Below are 16,998 nucleotides of genomic sequence, written 5' to 3' on the forward strand. Positions count from 1 at the left end.
ATCAATAATTGGAGCGACTTACCTTCTAGTGCTGATGTCACAGCTTCGAGACTCCCTCTGTCTGTGCTCCAACCCTGCCATATTGCAGTAGGAACATTTGGTGGTCACAGAATCAAGCTTCTCTAAGTAATTTCACATCTTTATAAATAGTTGCTAAAATCGTCTAACACAATGTCAGTTCATAGATTTCTCCCTTTCCCTGGAGTAGAATGTTCCAGCTTGTGGCCTACTTAATAGTGACCATTCTCTCAGTTGATCAGAAATATGATATACTGACTGGGGGCTGACAGTTGGTGAGAGATAGCTCATGAAATAGAGCACAGCCGTCTAAAGAATAGGCAACACCAGTGTCTCAATCAAACAATATGCCCATCTCAAGGGTAATTAGGAATGGGCAAGTCTTTGGTTCTAGAGGGGTATGTGTAATAGAATGGGCCAGTCACTAATTACAGAGGGGTGTGTTTAGAATGGGCCAGTCACTAATTACAGAGGGGTGTGTTTAGAATGGGCCAGTCACTAATTATCATAGAATCATAGAAATCATAGAAACCCTACAGTGCAGAAGGAGGCCACTCGGCCCATCGAGTCTGCACCGACCATAATCCCACCCAGGCCCCACCCCCACATATTTACCCACTAATCCCTCTAACCTACACATTTTAGGATTCTAAGGGGCAATTTTTAACCTGGCCAATCAACCTAACCCGCATATCTTTGGACTTTACAGAGGGGTGTGTTTAGAATGGGCCAGTCACTAATTACAGAGGGGTGTGTTTAGAATGGGCCAGTCACTAATTACAGAGGGGTGTGTTTAGAATGGGCCAGTCACTAATTACAGAGGGGTGTGTTTAGAATGGGCCAGTCACTAATTACAGAGGGGTGTGTTTAGAATGGGCCAGTCACAGGTTCTAAAGGGGGGGTGATGTGCATTTTAGAATGGGCCAGTTGCAGGTTCTAGAGAGGTGTGTGTTTTAGAATGGTCCTATCATTGGTTATAGAAGAGTGTGTAGTTCAGAATGGGCTAGTTGTATCTCTATCCAAGAACAGAAGTCATCAATGCTCATGGATTTGATTCTCATTTTGTTAAAGTTTGAATGAATTTACTTAGGTTTCCGGTTTTTTGCACACAACAAAGCGATGTAGATTGAGCCTGCCCCCTGCAGTGACTTCAAGCAATGCTGTTGTACCATCCCCTTCAACTGTATGAAGTATAATTACTCCCATCCTGAAGAATTATGTCTTTGTATATTAACAACAAAAAGGAGACTGATCCTACACTTGGTCTCCTTGTTCAAAGCTTCCAACAATGAAAGCTTCCTACAAGCAAGGAGATGAGTTTAGGTTTTGGATGGCTGTGCAAAGCAGGCACTGGAATGCCCCATGTCCCTCAATCAAAAAATATCCAGTCTCTGTGAGGAACTAACAAAGGAGGGAGAGGGATGAGACATGAGTTCAAGTACCTTCAAATGTCAACAGTTCTTCTGCTGCTCTCCATTATTACCTTCACCATTACAGTATGCTACCCACAGATCTAGGATTTTGTAGCAAGTGAGTCTGCAAAGGTTTCCTGGCTTTTATTTGTACCTGTGGGATGGAAGGAGAGGGGAAGGGTATACTGTATAGATTGGGTCTGTCAGAAATTCAGCAAACCATAGCCCCAATTCAGAAAAGAAAAAATACCATGCTTGTTTAGATTTTTTAGTGAAAGCTAATCATTCTGTGTCACAATTCAATTTAGCAAATTGAGCCCCAGATTAAAATGAAGGAAGGAAAGATACAAAATTGCTCCCCGAAAGATATTTGGCAATCTAGGCTTGCGGTTCACTTTTTGTACTTAGATTTAGGTTTGGGTTGAGTCTCATTCATAAATTGGTTACGATGCTGGATTGAACCCAAACAGAGATCAAATAGTGCACACTCATACTGCATTAATTCTGAACTTTTGAATGGCTTCACCAAACCTCATCTCCATTGTTGGTCACAGAGCACTGTATTTGTCATAATGGTTGCCTAACAGAGCAACATAAATAATGCTAGTGCGCATCCTTATTTTTTCCTGGCTAGCTTTCTCAAGGTAATATAAGCTCCCTTCTAGCTCTGCTCCTTGGCATCACATACAGGAACTTACTCTGCATACATTTTTCAGCCCTCATTTGCCCTATTGCTAAGCAGTACAAAGCTTCATCCAGCATTCATGTGAGGCTGGATTTACCAATCTGGCTGGCTGCTTTAGTCTGCACAATTGCCCCATATTGTTGAGTCTGCCCCCACAATATAAAGAAGTCAGATTCAACAATAACAGGAACTCACTCCATTATGGAAGTGCTTTCAATGGAAGCAGTCCAAGGATATAAAAAGAAGTTCCCAATGCTTACACTGTGGAACTGCCTGAATCAGGTTTGCTGAGCTACCATGCTCACAGACACGTTCACATTCAGCCTAGCGACATGGTATCCCTTTTCTTCCCCCTTCCTCTGTAGGTATCACAATATGACTTAATCACATCCATTTTCCATACACTTTATTAACAGAAGGCAACAGGAATGTGAAATTTTGTATAAAACAAGCTATTGCTGCAAACCGAAACATGGGTGAATTTTGTGAATTTCTGCCAGTGAGATTTGGAAAGGGTTTTTTTTAAAGCCGTTATTTCGTTTATGAATGATTCATTCACCAAAAACTTTGATCATATCCAATGCTCACGCATTTGCTTCAACTTACAGTTCCAAATGATTGTGCTAAGTTATACTCTGTTGTGAAGGCAGTCCTGCATCCAAGCGAGCCAAACTCATGGATCCTTTACAATGAAGTCTTCCCCCTACCCATGTGACATCTGTAACAAAGTCTGAACAACTGTTCAACCGGGCTCAGCCATGAGATGTAGAGTTCTCTTGACACAGAGCCAGAACTTACCTTGGTCTCCTTTGTGTACGTCCAGGATCACAGGTTCTTTGTTACAATGGAGCCCTCTTAAGACTATCAGAAGAGTATCATTATTAGAAGATACTTTCTGAATGTCCCAATCCAGCTAAATCAACTACATTAAAAAAAAATCCCTGTAAAGATTAGGTAAATGGAATGAATTCAGAACATGACATGAGCGATTAATGAACAATTCCCAACTTCACTATTACTAATTTTCACAGTGACATACATTAACAGCAAATTCTGAACCCTGAAATGTGCAGCCAATCATTGGCACAATGGTCACAACCCACTGCATTGAAATCTCTCCACTGATCTAGGTTTTGGCCAACTGAATTGCATCTTAAGATGGCTCCACTGAAACATCCGCCCATGGGGCTAAGGGTCACATGCTTCCATGAGTCTAAGTTACTGGAGAAACTCATTGTGGCACTATCTCCAGGGAGCGGGAAGGGCAGCTCTTGGAACGATAGCACTGATGGTTCCTGGGAAAATCTTCACTGCACCAATCAACATTCCAGCTGCTATGACAGGTTGGGCAAGTAGCAAGAAAGCAGCGGGATCCAGCAGTGGTACCAGGAAATGAACAACAAGATTGACAGATTAAACTGATGCACTGAGGGGATCCATCATTTGACATTCAAACTTTGGCCAAAAACTTTAACAGATTATTCATGTGAATTTCCCCAAAGAAATTTCTGGGATATGTAAATTGTAAAATTTCACCAGAAGAAGAATTTGAAATGAAGAATAATTTCTTTTCAACAGTCCTTGATACCACTGGCTGTAGATATGGGCCAGAATTTTCCGGTCTTGTATGCCCCAATGAGAACAGAGAATTTGACATTCAGTCAAATCTCTATTCACTGCAGCAGGACCAGAGAATCCCAGCCGCGCGTGAGGTTAGAGAAGTCCGGCCATGATTTATAAATAATACAAACATATTTTGTGGTACCTGTAAAGTTCTTTGTTAAGCTAGCCTGTCATAGGTAACTTGTACCAGTGGAATGTAGCTTGGTGGTCTGTGTTGGATGCAGGACTTCTGCATTTGACAGCTCTGCAGGAACTGCGATCTCGAAAGCTTTGAAGTGCTCTTAATAAAGATGTTTAGCTTTCTTGCAAGAGGAAAGCTAACCACTGACCGAAACACAAAAATAAAGTTCAACGAACATTGACACTAACTTCTGCATCAACAGACAGGACACAAGTTTCTTTCATAAATAATATGAACATTTCCAATTGGAACAGAACAAATGCATATCAAAATGAATTTTTTAAACACCATAACTTCACGTAGGAAGTACAATTAAGTGCACTTTCCCTGCAAGTGCAACCAGGGCCATGAGCCAGTAGAAAGACTTGAAGAAACCAGTTTAAACCAGCCCTAGCTATACTGAGCCTGAGAGAGAGAAAAAAAATACAAGACAAAACAAAAAGAAAATTGGTATTTTCCAGCACAGAGTTTGTTCTGTTTGATTTGATCCTTGTGGATATGTTTTGCTGTCAGTTGTAAAATTGTTCGTTACAACACTTATTTTTAAATCGGTTTAAATTAATATATTAAAACAAAGGGGAAAAAATGGAATCGAGTCTATTGCCACACATAGTGGCAGATTGTGTTCAGTGCCTGGTAGAACTGGAACGTGTGAAGGACAGTGACTGCTTGGTGTTGACTTTCATGTGTACGCTTCATCATCTGTGTCTTCGATTAACACGGCCGCGTCACGGGGCCTCACTCTGGGGGTGAGAAACAGGTCAATGTAAGAATTAAAGATCAGAATTCACAACATCAATCAAATCGCCTGCCTACCCACACCTTGCTCTCCTGAAATCTCTGCTCTCTCACGGAATTACAGGGAATTTATGGCACAGAAACAGCCCATTCAGCCCATCTGAACTATGTCAGTGTCTATCCTCCACATGAGCTTCCCTTTCAGCTCACCCTGTCAGTACATCTTTCTAATCCTTTCTCTCTCATCTACTTAGCTAGTTTCCTCTTAAATGCATACATCCTATTTGATTCAACTATTCCATGCGCTAGCGAGTTCCACATTTGAACCACTCTCTGGGTAACTAGATTTATTCTGAATTTCCTATTGGATTTACCAGTGACCATCTTACGTTTAATTGCTCTTAGTTTTGAATTTTCCACAAGTGGAAACAATTTCTGTGTATCTACCCTATCAAGTCCCTTCCTAATTTTATGACCTTGATTACGTGACTTCCTAAAGGAAATGGGACCCTACCTGTTTAGTTCTTGTATCATCCTTGCAAATCTTCTTTGCATCCTCTCTAATATTCCTGTATCCTTTTTCGTAATAGAGAAGACCAGATCTGGCATGGTGTTCTGAAGTGCATCTAAGTAAGGTTCTTTATAAATTTAACTTGACTTCTCAGCTTTTGATTTCTACTTCTCTAGTCTTGAACCACAGTGCTTTGTTTGGGCTTTTTACAACTTTGGTTTGACTTTTGCCATGGGTCCAGCAAACTTGGCTGCCCTTCTGTGCCTTGCCGACAGAAAACTTCCTCATCTGTGAAATGACACACACCAGGCTATGTAGTTGAGGCACTTAAGATGTTAAAAGTAGATGCAGGCAATCAAATGCTTCTGGGAGGGAAGGGCACAGGCTTAAAATTCATGTCAGGCCACCAGGAGTAAAAACACAAAACTGTCAAAATCTGAAACTCTTTCCCCCAAAAGGCTGTGGATGCTGGAAGTCAATTAAAATTTAGAAGACTAAGATAGACACATTTTTGTTAGGTTAGGATCTTAAGGATTATGGCGCAAAAGCAGGCAAATGGAGATGAGGTACAGATTTCCCATGATCTAATTCAGGAGTGTCAAAAATATGGCTTGGAATACAGTTGTTTCCTGCAGCATACTGAGCTAACGATGTTGTGAAATGAACCTAAAAACCCTGGAATTTAGGAGATGTGAGGTGATCTCATTCAAACAAGTATATTTCTTAAAGAGCTTGACAGTGTAGCTACTGGAGGGTGTTTCCCCTGGCCAGGTAGTGCATCTTGTAGATGGTACACATTGCTGCTACTGTATGTCAATGGTGAAGGGAGTGAATGTTTGCGGATGGAGTGCCAATCAAGCAGGCTACTTTGTCCTGGACGGTGTCAAGCATCTTGACTGTTGGAACTGCACTCATCCAGGCAAGAGAAGAGTGTTCCATCACAATCCTGACTTGGTTCACAGGTTTTGGGGAGTCAAGAGGCAAGTTACTGAATTCCTAGCCTCTTACCTGCTCTTGTAGCCACAGCGTTTGTATGGCAAGTTCAGTTCAGATTATGGTCAATGTTAACCCCCAGGATTTTATAGCGGGGGATTCAGTGATGGTAATGCCACAGAATGTTGAGGTGCGATGTTTAAATTCTGTCTTGTTGGAGATGGTCATTGTCTGACACATGTGTGATGCAAGGCAGAGATCAATCATTCAAGGGAATTGAGAGATATGGGGATAGTACAGGCAAGGAAATTGAGGTAGAAGATCAGCCATGAATGTCAGAACAGGCTCAAAGAGCCAAATGGTCTTCTCCTATTTTTTACATCCTCCCGAGTGCTGCTTTTAAACGCTGTGTAGAACTACAGCTGAATGAAACCTGCAGATTTTGCAAAAGGCAGACAATGAAAGATTATGACTGCAGGTAGATGAATGTATGTGGAAGAAGAGGAAGGAGGCCAAAGATTCTCACTGAGCTCCGGAAACATCTTATGCTCCAATAAATGGGGGAATGAGATACAGGAGGGTCAAGTGTGGGTTGGCAGCAGTGATGTGGAGCTGGGAACAGCACTCTTGCTTCTCCATGGTCTATATAAGAGGAAGTTTAAAAATAAACTTCCACCATTTTTTCAGTGGCTACTGGTTAGGCTGTATAACTGGAAAAACTGACAGCTTAACAGTGCATGCTCCAGCGTGTCCTTGGTACGTGCTGTAGACGAGTTTTGAAATAGATGCAGGGTCCTTCTTTTCATGTTTGAAGTGACCAATGCTGATCACAAACAACCATCAAGGACCAATAATATAGCAGCCATGTATTTGTTGAACATTAGATTCAGGGCCTTGCACCCAGAAATTGGTATACATTGTGCATGTTCTTTCCCCAAAGACGAATTCCATACCAATATCTACGCCTGGTGTGTCTAAATAGCTCTTACTGAATGTGACCCTCGCTGAGTGCTGGGATATTAAATCAGGTCTGCCATGTATATGGAGTTTGACTGAATTGAATGATGGACCAGGCTCAAGGGGCTAAATGGTCTTCTCCTGTTCCAAATGAGCAAGTACCACAGGTGAACGGCACTAATGGGAAATTTTGCGGAGCACAAAACCCTACTAGTATCACATACTAGTAGGAAGATGATTTCAGATTATCTACAGCATTTAAACTGCAAGAAAAGCAATTTAATTGCTTGATTGTTTTAGTTTTCAGATCAATGCCATTTAAAAAGTCTATTTGAACTGGGTACAATGGGAAATACTCTTCTTCTGAGTTGAGACAGTAAATATAAATCCAGTAGTGTGTTAAAACTGCCTGTGGACTTAGAGATTCAGGTTCTCATTTCAGCCTTAGTCTCGCAGGGAAACTTACACTTTCACATATTACTACCATTTAGATAAGGAGCATTCTGCACCTAAAGAGCTCTCATTCACAGATACAACAGTCAACAAAACAAATGGTTTGTATGTGGAAGAAGGTCCAGGACAAGAGACCTGCTTTTCCTTTTCATTTCCATTGGTCTCCTGAGGATGCTAGCACCTTGCTCACCCTGACTGGCAATCATATTAGGAGGCAAACTGACGTGAAAAGTTGTACATCAAAGTGAGTAATTGGCAGGATGTTTGACTGAAATGGCATCACTGATCCTGATCTCTCTTGTTGTTCACAAATCCTCAAGCTTTAGAAGGAGGAAACCCTGGATAGCAATCAACAGTGGGAACTCTATTCTCTCTTTACTAATCTGGGAGTGCCGTGGCCAACTTTAGAATTCTTATTGCCAGTCGATGCACACACTAGAATCTGTATTCCATGTTCAGAATTATACTCCCCAGAGAAGTATGAAGGAAGTCAATCACGAATCTTACAAATTTCAACATACAATTTTGTTTTTTCAAAACAATAAATAAAGAGAACTTTAAAAAGTACCCCTCTGAATAAATCATGTAAATTCTGGACAAAAATGATTATGCAGAAGAGACTGCCGCTGCAGTGCAGATTCGCACCATATGGTGTCAGTTCCCTCCAAATTGCACTAAAGAAAGAACTCACATTTACATCGCATTTTTCACATCGTCATTCAAAGCACTTGACAGCCAATATGTACTTCAGAAATGTAGTGTAAATATATCTCAAAGCAACTTAAGGCAGGAAAGAGGGAATAGTTGGAAGGAAGGGATGATGCAATCAGTGAGAATAACAACTTGCATTTACATAGTGCCTTTAACTTGATAAAACATCCCAAGGTGCATCACAGGGGCATTACAAAACAACTTGACATGAGCTACATAAAAAGAAATTGGACGCATGACCAGAAAGTTTATCAAAGAGCTAAGTTTTAAGGAGAGTCTTAAAGAAGGACAGAGAAGTGGAGATGTAGGGAGGGAACGTCATTAGGGCCTAGTCAGCCAAGGGCATGACCACCCACAGTGCCTAATTAGAACAGAGCATGCTCAAAAAGCCCAGAATTAGAGGAGCACAGATATCTTGGGAGGTTTTTGGGGACTGGAGGGGATTATAGAGCTGGGGAGGAGTGAGGCATTGGAGAGATTTAAAAACAAGGATGAGAATGTTAAAATCAACACATTATGTAACCAGGAGGCAATGTAGGTCAGTGAGCACTGAGGTGATGGATGACTGGGAGTTAGGACACAGGCAATTAAGTTTTGGATGACCTTAAGTTTACCGAGTGTAAAACATGGAAGGCTGACCAGGAGTAGAAACATAGAAACTAGAAGCAGGAGTAGGCCATTCGGCCCTTCAAGCCTGCTCCGCCATTTATTTTGATCATGGCTGATCATCGAATTCAATATCCTCATCTCCCCTTCTCCCCATATAGCTTGATTCCTTTAGCCCCAAGAGCTACATCTAATTTCTTCTTGAAATCAGACAATGTTTTGGCCTCAACTACATTCTGTGGTAGTGAATTCCACACATTCACCACCTTCTGGATGTTAGGGAACTTGGGGAATTAAATATTGATGTCTTGAGGAGTGTACATATTACAGAGGAGATGGTGCTGGAAGTCTTAAAGTGCATCAAGGTAGATAAATCTGCAGGACCTGATGAGGTATATCCCAGGACGTTGTGGGAGGCTAGGGAGGAAATTGCGGGTCCCCTAGCCGAGATATTTGAATCATCGATAGTCACGGGTGAGGTGCCTGAAGATTGGAGAGTGGCAAATGTTGTGCCTTTGTTTAAAAAGGGCTGCAGGGAAAAGTCTGGGAACTACAGGTCAGTTAGCCTCACATCTGTGGTGGGTAAATTGTAGGAAGGTATTTTGAGAGACAGGATCTATAGGTATTTAGAGATGCAACGACTGATTAGGGTTAGTCAGCATGGCTTTGTGAGTGGAAAATCATGTCTCACAAATTTAATTGAGTTTTTTGAAGGGGTAACCAAGAAGGTAGATGAGGGCAGTGCAGTTGATGTTGTCTACATGGACTTTAGCAAGGCCTTTGACAAGGTACTGCATGGTAGGTTATTGCATTAAGTTAAATCTCACGGGCTCCAGGGTGAGGTATCTAAATGGATACAAAATTGGCTTCTTGACAAAAGCCAGGGGGTGGTTGTAGAGAGTTGTTTTTCAAGCTGGAGGCCTGTGACCAGCGATGTGCCTCAGGGATCAGTGCTGGGCCCACTGTTATTTGTCATTTATATTAATGATTTGGATGAGAATATAGGAGGCATGGTTAGTAAGTTTGCAGATGACACCAAGATTGGTGGCATGGTGGACAGTGAGGAAGGTTATCTCCATTTGCAGCAGGATCTTGATCAATTGGACCAGTGGGCTGACGAATGGCAGATGGAGTTTAATTTAGACAAATGCGAGGTGATGTATTTTGGTAGATTGAACCAGGGCAGGACTTACTCAGTTAATGGTAGGGTGTTGGGAAGAGTTACAGAACAAAGAGATCTAGGAGTACATGTTCATAGCTCCTTGAAAGTGGAGTCACAGGTGGACAGAATGGTGAAGGAGGCATTTGACATGCTTCGGTCAGAACATTGAATACAGGAGTTGGGACGTCTTGTTGAAGTTGTACAAGACATTGGTAAGGCCACACTTGGAATACTGTGTACAGTTCTGGTCACCCTATTATAGAAAGGATATTATTAAACTAGAAAGAGTGCAGAAACGATTTATTAGGATGCTACCGGGACTTGATGGATTGAGTTATAAGGAGAGGCTGAATAGACTGGGACTTTTTTCTCTGGAGTGTCAGAGGCTGAGGGGTGACCTTATAGAGGTCTATAAAATAATGAGGGACACAGATCAGCTAGATAGTCAATATCTTTTCCCAAAGGTAGGGGAGTCTAAAACTAGAGGGCATAGGTTTAAGGTGAGAGGGGGGAGAAACAAAAGTGTCCAGAGGGACAATTTTTTCACACAGGGGGTGGTGAGTCTCTGGAACAAGCTGCCAGAAGTAGTAGTAGAGGCGGGTACAATTTTATCTTTTAAAAAGCATTTAGATAGTTACATGGGTACGATGGGTATAGAGGGATATGGGCCAAATGCGGGCAATTGGGATTAGTTTAGGGGTTTTAAAAAAAAAGGGCGGCATGAACAAGTTGGGCCGAAGGGCCTGTTTCCATGCTGTAAACCTCTATGACTCTAGCTGATGGAATTTCTCCTCCCCTCAGTTCTAAAAGGTTTACCCCTTATCCATAAACTATGACCCCTAATTCTGGACTCCCCCACCATTAGAAACATTCTTTCTGAATCTACCTTGTCTAACCCTGTTAGAATTTTATAAGTTTCTAGGAGATCCCCTTTCACTCTTCTGAACTCCAGTGAATATAATCCTAACTGACTTAGTCCTTCCTCATATGACAGACCTGCCATCCCAGGAATCAGCCTGGTAAACCTTCGCTGTACTCCCTCTATAGCAAGGACATCCTTCCTCAGATAAGGACTCCAAAACTGCACACAATACTCCAGGTGTGGCCTCACCAACGCCTTATACAATTGCAGCAAAGCATCCCTATCCTTATACTCAAATTCTCTCGCTATGAAGGCCAACATACCATTGCCTTCTTTGCTGCCTGCTATACCTGCGCGCTTACTTTCAGCGACTGATGCACAAGGACTCCAAGGTCTTGCTGAGTATCCACCTTTCTCAATTTACACCCATTCAAGTTGCAATCTGTCTTCCTATTATCATTACCAAAATGGATAGCCTCACATTTATCCACATAATGCTGCATCTGCCATGCACATGCCCACACACAAAGCCTGTCCAAATCACACTGAAGCATCTTTGCATTGCATTGGAATATCATGTTTACAGGCAACAAAGGCACAGTGGCACAGTGGTTCGCACTGCTGCCTCCCAGCGCCAGGGACCCGGGTTCGATTCCCAGCTTGGGTCACTGTCAGTGCAGAGTCTCCATGTTCTCCCTGTGTGGGTTTCCTCCAGGTGCTCCGGTTTCATCCCACAGTCCGAAAGACGTGCTGATTAGGTGCATTGGCCATGCTAAATTGTCCCTCAGTGTACCCGAACAGGCATTGGAGTGTGGTGGCTAGGGGATTTTCACAGTAACTACATTACAGTGTTAATATAAGCCTACTTGTGACACTAATAAACTTTAAACAAAGAGGACTTCAGATGTTGAAAAGCTGAAGCAAAAGTGGAAATAGGTGGTCTTATGGATTGATGGTGTGGATATTTGATTAGTAGCTCATCTCAGGATCAAATTTCAAGATTACGAACAATCTGATTCAGACAATAATCAAGGAGAAGGAAAGTGTTGGCGTAGAGGGAATAGAGTTTGGAGTGCGGAGGGAAAAGATGGTGGAAGAGGAAATTCCTGCTAATCCAGTGTTAGACAAGCAGTTTGACAATTTAGACAATGGAGGGGTCAAGAGAGGCAGTGGTGAGATTGAGCCAGTTGTCGTACATTTGAAAACTAATGCTGGGTTTTCAGATGTTATTGTTGAGTTGCAGCCTGTACTGTAGATGAGAAATAGGAGGAGCCAAGGATTGATTCCTGGGGGACACTGGTGTGGGAGCAGGAAGAAAAGCAACTGCAACTGATTCTCTTTTTCTGGTTAGGTAAAGAAAAGTGGAACCAGGCAAGTGAAGTTCCACTCAGCTGCATGACGATGGAACAGAGTTAGAGGAGGATGGTGTGGTGAAAGGCTCCAGACAGATCAAGAAAGAGGAGGGATAAGTTGCCTTTGTCACAGTCACATAGGGCATCATTTGTGACTTTGCTGACAGCTGTTTTGGTTCTATGACAGGGGGAACTCAATTGATTGGAGGAACTCAAATACAAAGATAGACATGGATTTGGGAGGTGACTGCTCATTAAAGGGTTTGAGAGAAAAGACGGTTGGAGATAGGGCTAACGTTCGCAAGGCTGGAGGGTAATCAAGGGGTGTTTCTTGAGAGAGGTGAAGGCAGCAGATTTACAGGAAAACAGGACAAGACATGAGGAGAGCGCCACTTACAGTATTGGCTAACATGGGGGGAGCTGGGTGGTCAACCGGTTAGTGGGAATAGGATGGAGGGAGCAGGAGGTGAGTTTGGAGAGGGTATGAGCAGAGATAGGAGAGAAAGAGAGGATGCAAGTTCAGGGCTAGGAAAGGGATGGATCCTTAAAAGAGGACTTCTGACTTGGTTGGCCAAGGGGATGGAGGGAAGTGGCAGAGGCAGCTGACCAGATGATCTCAATTTTTTGTGACAGAGAAGTCCTTGGGCGGGATTTTCCGGCCACACTCGCCCCAAGGCGAGGGAAACTCCCACCCGAGGTCAACGGACCTTTGCCTGCTGCGATTCCAGTGGTGCGCAGGACAGGAAAATTTTAACCCCTTGAGTTTTAAAGCAAGTATTTAGGAGAAAGCAAGGCGGAGGATCACAGTAAGGGGTTCCGCAGGCAAGGACACAGTACTTTGAAAAGTGACATAACAAGGAGTAACCTGGAGTCAGAATGTGGAAATAACCAGCTGGACAAGGCCACAAGGATTTCAAATTAAAGGAATGAAGTTCATTTGCTGGGAGTCTGGGAAGCTGTAGGGCTCGGGAAGGACAGAGCTGACGGGAGTGCAGTGTAGTTGAAGATGTGGGACATGCTGTTGAACACAAATGTGATTTGTGCAGCCAGATAAAGTAGCTATGGAGAAGTCAAAGACACAGTCTCCAGGGCTATCACTGTTCCATCATTACACTGACAGCCCCCATCAGATGGAATAGGATGGTAGTCTCCCTTCATTCGTTCACCATCTTGTCTAACTGCTGCTTTCCTGCCTCTTGATTTCCCACTCTCCCCTAATCTTCAAACACTGCAATGATAAAGAAAGCTCCTTTATCGTGGTGCAAGCTATCTGGGAGGCAAGCTCTCTGCGAATGGAGTACAGTGTAAATGTATTTTGCTGCAGCCAGGGACAGCACCTTTTGGGAAGTGGGATTAAACCTAAAAGTCAATCATGGGGCTAGTGTGATTTTAGTTCTCCCTGAGACATGGCCAAAATTTGTCAGCTGCACTAACAAAGATTATTTGTAAGTTATTGCTGTGTACAAACTGGTCGCTGCATCTTCTACGTCACAACAGTGACTGCTTTAATTGGCTGGAAAACACATGCTGAGGTAGAGACAGGTGCAGTACAACTGTAAGTTAATTCATTGTTTAGTACGTTCTATAAAAGTGTTATTTCTTTTCCCTTCCGAGTTCTCCTGGTGCTGCAGTTACTGCGCAACCTGGGAGTGAATCCCTCGAAATCAATACGTACAATGTTTTACGCAGAGAGATGCTATAGGTGCGTTTCCACACTCTGCTTTTTTGGCGATTCCGCACTCCATCCTCGAGGTCCATCATCTGCTCCAGCACAGTCTGGTCATCGGCATTGAGGGGTGCCACCGAGATATCACGCACGGCACGGAATTCACCACAGTTGTTCAGGTGTTCGTTCTCCAGACGGAAGAAATTCCACACAAACCGGCTGCAGCGAAACACAATTCAGTGTTAGTGAGCAGCAGTGTGGTGATGGCAACCACAAAATGCAAGGTACTACCAAAGTGACTTATGTGTTTGCTCAAATCTTTGAGCCAAGTCTTAAATGCAGCTAGCTGCAGAGACTAAAACCCTTACAAACTGTCCATAGGCTGACTCACTCCACCCTATTGTGATAACTCAGCAGAGGAGAAATGTTTCAGCTTGCACCATACACCAACCCGTTCACAAACAGTTCAACATTGTACTGGTTGCTGTTGCAAGCCAACTTAAGGGTGCAAGCACTTAGTGTATTTGTGAGTTTTAACAAACTGTGGCTTCCTTTTAACACAAAATGTCTGCTGGCAGCTTTAATCTTCAGGCCCTTTGTGCTTATTCTTCAGTGACTGGGCACAATGTTTTTACATGAAGAAGTATTTTTTTGTAATATGTTGGGAGATTGAGTGTACCCCACCCACCAGCAGAACCCAACCTTGCTTTGTCTGTTCCCATTTCTCCATTCTCCTCCTTCCAAAGCTATTCTCTACAAAAACATCAAAATCATATAACTGGTCATCACCTTCAACATCAACATCGTACATGATCACTTCCGGGGTCTCCACTGCCATTAGGGCTTTCCCATCACTTCCTCATAATTTTTCTTTCCACCACATCCTCCTCAAGGCCTCAATTCTCCCTCTTTACTCCTGAGTGTTTTTCTTCCCAGCTCCCCCTTAACTACCAACACAAATTTCCAACTCTACCCAAGAACACTGCATCCTTGGTGACAAGAGTGAGTTTTCAATGCCCTCATTATGAGAGTCCTGATGGTTTCTCAGCCATAAAACAGCCCAAAAACAGCCACCTCATGCACAGTCTATCTATGGTAAACTAGCATGCACATATTGAGATATCTGACAATTCCTGGCACATCTGACCAAGGAAGATTGAAACAGGGGTAGGCAATTAAGCCCCTTGAGCTTGTTCTGCAATTCAATGAGGTTGTGGTTGATCTGTGATCTAACTCCACATTCCTGTCTCTGTCTCTTATCCTTTAATATCTTTGGTTTACAAATATAAATCAATCCCAGTTTTAAAACTAATTGATCTAGTATCAAATCATCCAAAACCTTCTGAAGTCCAGGGAACACAACTCCAGTTTGTATCACCTCGCCTCATGATTTAATACCTCATGGTATTACTCTCGTAAATCTATGCTGTATTCCCCTCCCAGAATTATTCAGTGTTCCACGTGTGGTGTAACAAGGGCTGTGTATAACTGAAGCATGATGTCTACCCTCTTGTATTCTGGTTCTCTAGATATAAAGACCAGCATTTCATTAGCCTTTTTGGTCAGTTCCTTGGGCTCTATTGTTTCTTTTTTTTGCCATCTGTAAAGTACTCTGTTCTATTCTTTTTAGATCCAAAGTGAATGACCTCACATTTGTCTTCATTGAAATCAATTGGTCCCAGTCTTGCCCAGTCATTTAATCTGTAATATTGCTTTGTAATTCTGTGTTTCCATCTACATTGCTTACAATGCTGCCTATCTTTGTGTCATCAAAAAACTGGATATGTGGCTTTTTAATACTGGATACATGACTTTTTAATCCAAACATTTAAGCTGTTAATAAAGACGATGAATAGTTGAGGTCCCAACACATATCCTTACAGAACACTAGTCACAGCTTGCTAATCAATGCGTTATCCCTATCTCCTGCTGCTGAGTCAATTTCCTTAATTAATTTGGCTTCAATTCCATGAACATCAATTTTTGTTAATAGTCTCTACTGAGAGATTTATCAAATTCCATCTGGAATTCCATATAAATATCATCCATAGGCATTGCGTGTTCACTACTTTAGGCACCTCTTCAAAATAAGGTCAATCAGATTCCTCCTACCCTTTGTGAATCATGCTGTCTCTCCTTGATCAGCTGCAAGTTTTCAAGGTATTCCTTAATTATAGACTCTAGTAATTTCCTGACTCCAGATATTATTCTAACTGGTCTATAATTCCCTGACTTTTATTTCTCACCTTTTTTAAGTAGTGGAGTGACATGAACAATTTTCCAATTTAAATGAATGTTCCCAAATTGAGAAAACTTTGGAAGATTACATAGTCAGAGCATCTGCAGTATTCTCAACTCTTTCCTTTAAAATCCTAGGACGGAAACTATATGGTCCTAGGGATTTATTACTCATTAGTGTCATTTTTAAAATTACTATTATTTTACTTAAGCTAATTTTGGTGAGTCTCCGTCCCTAATTCAACATTAGTTTCATTGGTATGGCCAGTTGACATCTTCCTCCACTGTAAATAATGATGCAAAGTATTCAACATGACCAGCATTCCCTTTTCTTTGACAAAATTCACCAATATCAGTTTTTGAAGGGACCACATCGCTCCTGACCACTCTTTAATAACCTAATAGTAAAATTGTTTTGATTTTGATATTGCTTGCAAGTTTCTCTTCATACTCCCTTTTTGCAGTTCTTAATATAGGTTTTGTCATCTTCTGTTCCCTTTGCATCTTCCCCAGTTGCCAGGTTGTGGTTTTTTAAAAAGTGTATGATCTATCTTTTCATTTTATATTGTCTCTTAGCTCTTTCGTTGTCCATGGCTGCTTTTGACAAGTAAAGCCCTTGTTGGTTCTGCATCATGTTATTTTTTTAAAACCCCTCCCATTGATCTTCTGTCATTTTAACCATTAACAGATTTTCCCAGTTCACAGTGGACAGTCTATGTCTCACTCCATTGAAGTCAGCCGTATCTACATCTAGAATCTTAGTAGCTGTTTTGAGTTTTTTTTCAAAGATTTCATTGATTGCATTATGTTTGCTGTTAGATAAACCTTGTTGCACAGTTAGGCTATTAAATAAATCTGGCTCACGGCCTGTCCGTGTTGGCTCTGGGATA

At 42.1% G+C, this 16,998-nt stretch overlaps 1 protein-coding gene across 1 annotated transcript in view; it reads right to left on the reverse strand.

The window, feature by feature from the left end:
• Positions 1-638: 638 nt before the first annotated feature.
• xpr1a (xenotropic and polytropic retrovirus receptor 1a) overlaps positions 639-16,998 on the reverse strand; it is a 323,914-nt gene continuing 307,554 nt past the window's right edge. Inside the window, exons 14-15 of the mRNA XM_078217964.1 lie at positions 13,880-14,089; positions 639-4,662 (exon numbers count right to left, since the gene is read on the reverse strand). Of these exons, the coding sequence (XP_078074090.1) occupies positions 4,602-4,662; positions 13,880-14,089 (271 nt within the window). The 3' untranslated portion in view covers positions 639-4,601. The remainder of the gene's footprint in view (positions 4,663-13,879; positions 14,090-16,998) is intronic.

Source organism: Mustelus asterias, chromosome 8, assembly GCF_964213995.1.
Source record: "Mustelus asterias chromosome 8, sMusAst1.hap1.1, whole genome shotgun sequence".
In the NCBI taxonomy this organism is placed as follows: Eukaryota; Metazoa; Chordata; class Chondrichthyes; order Carcharhiniformes; family Triakidae; genus Mustelus; species Mustelus asterias.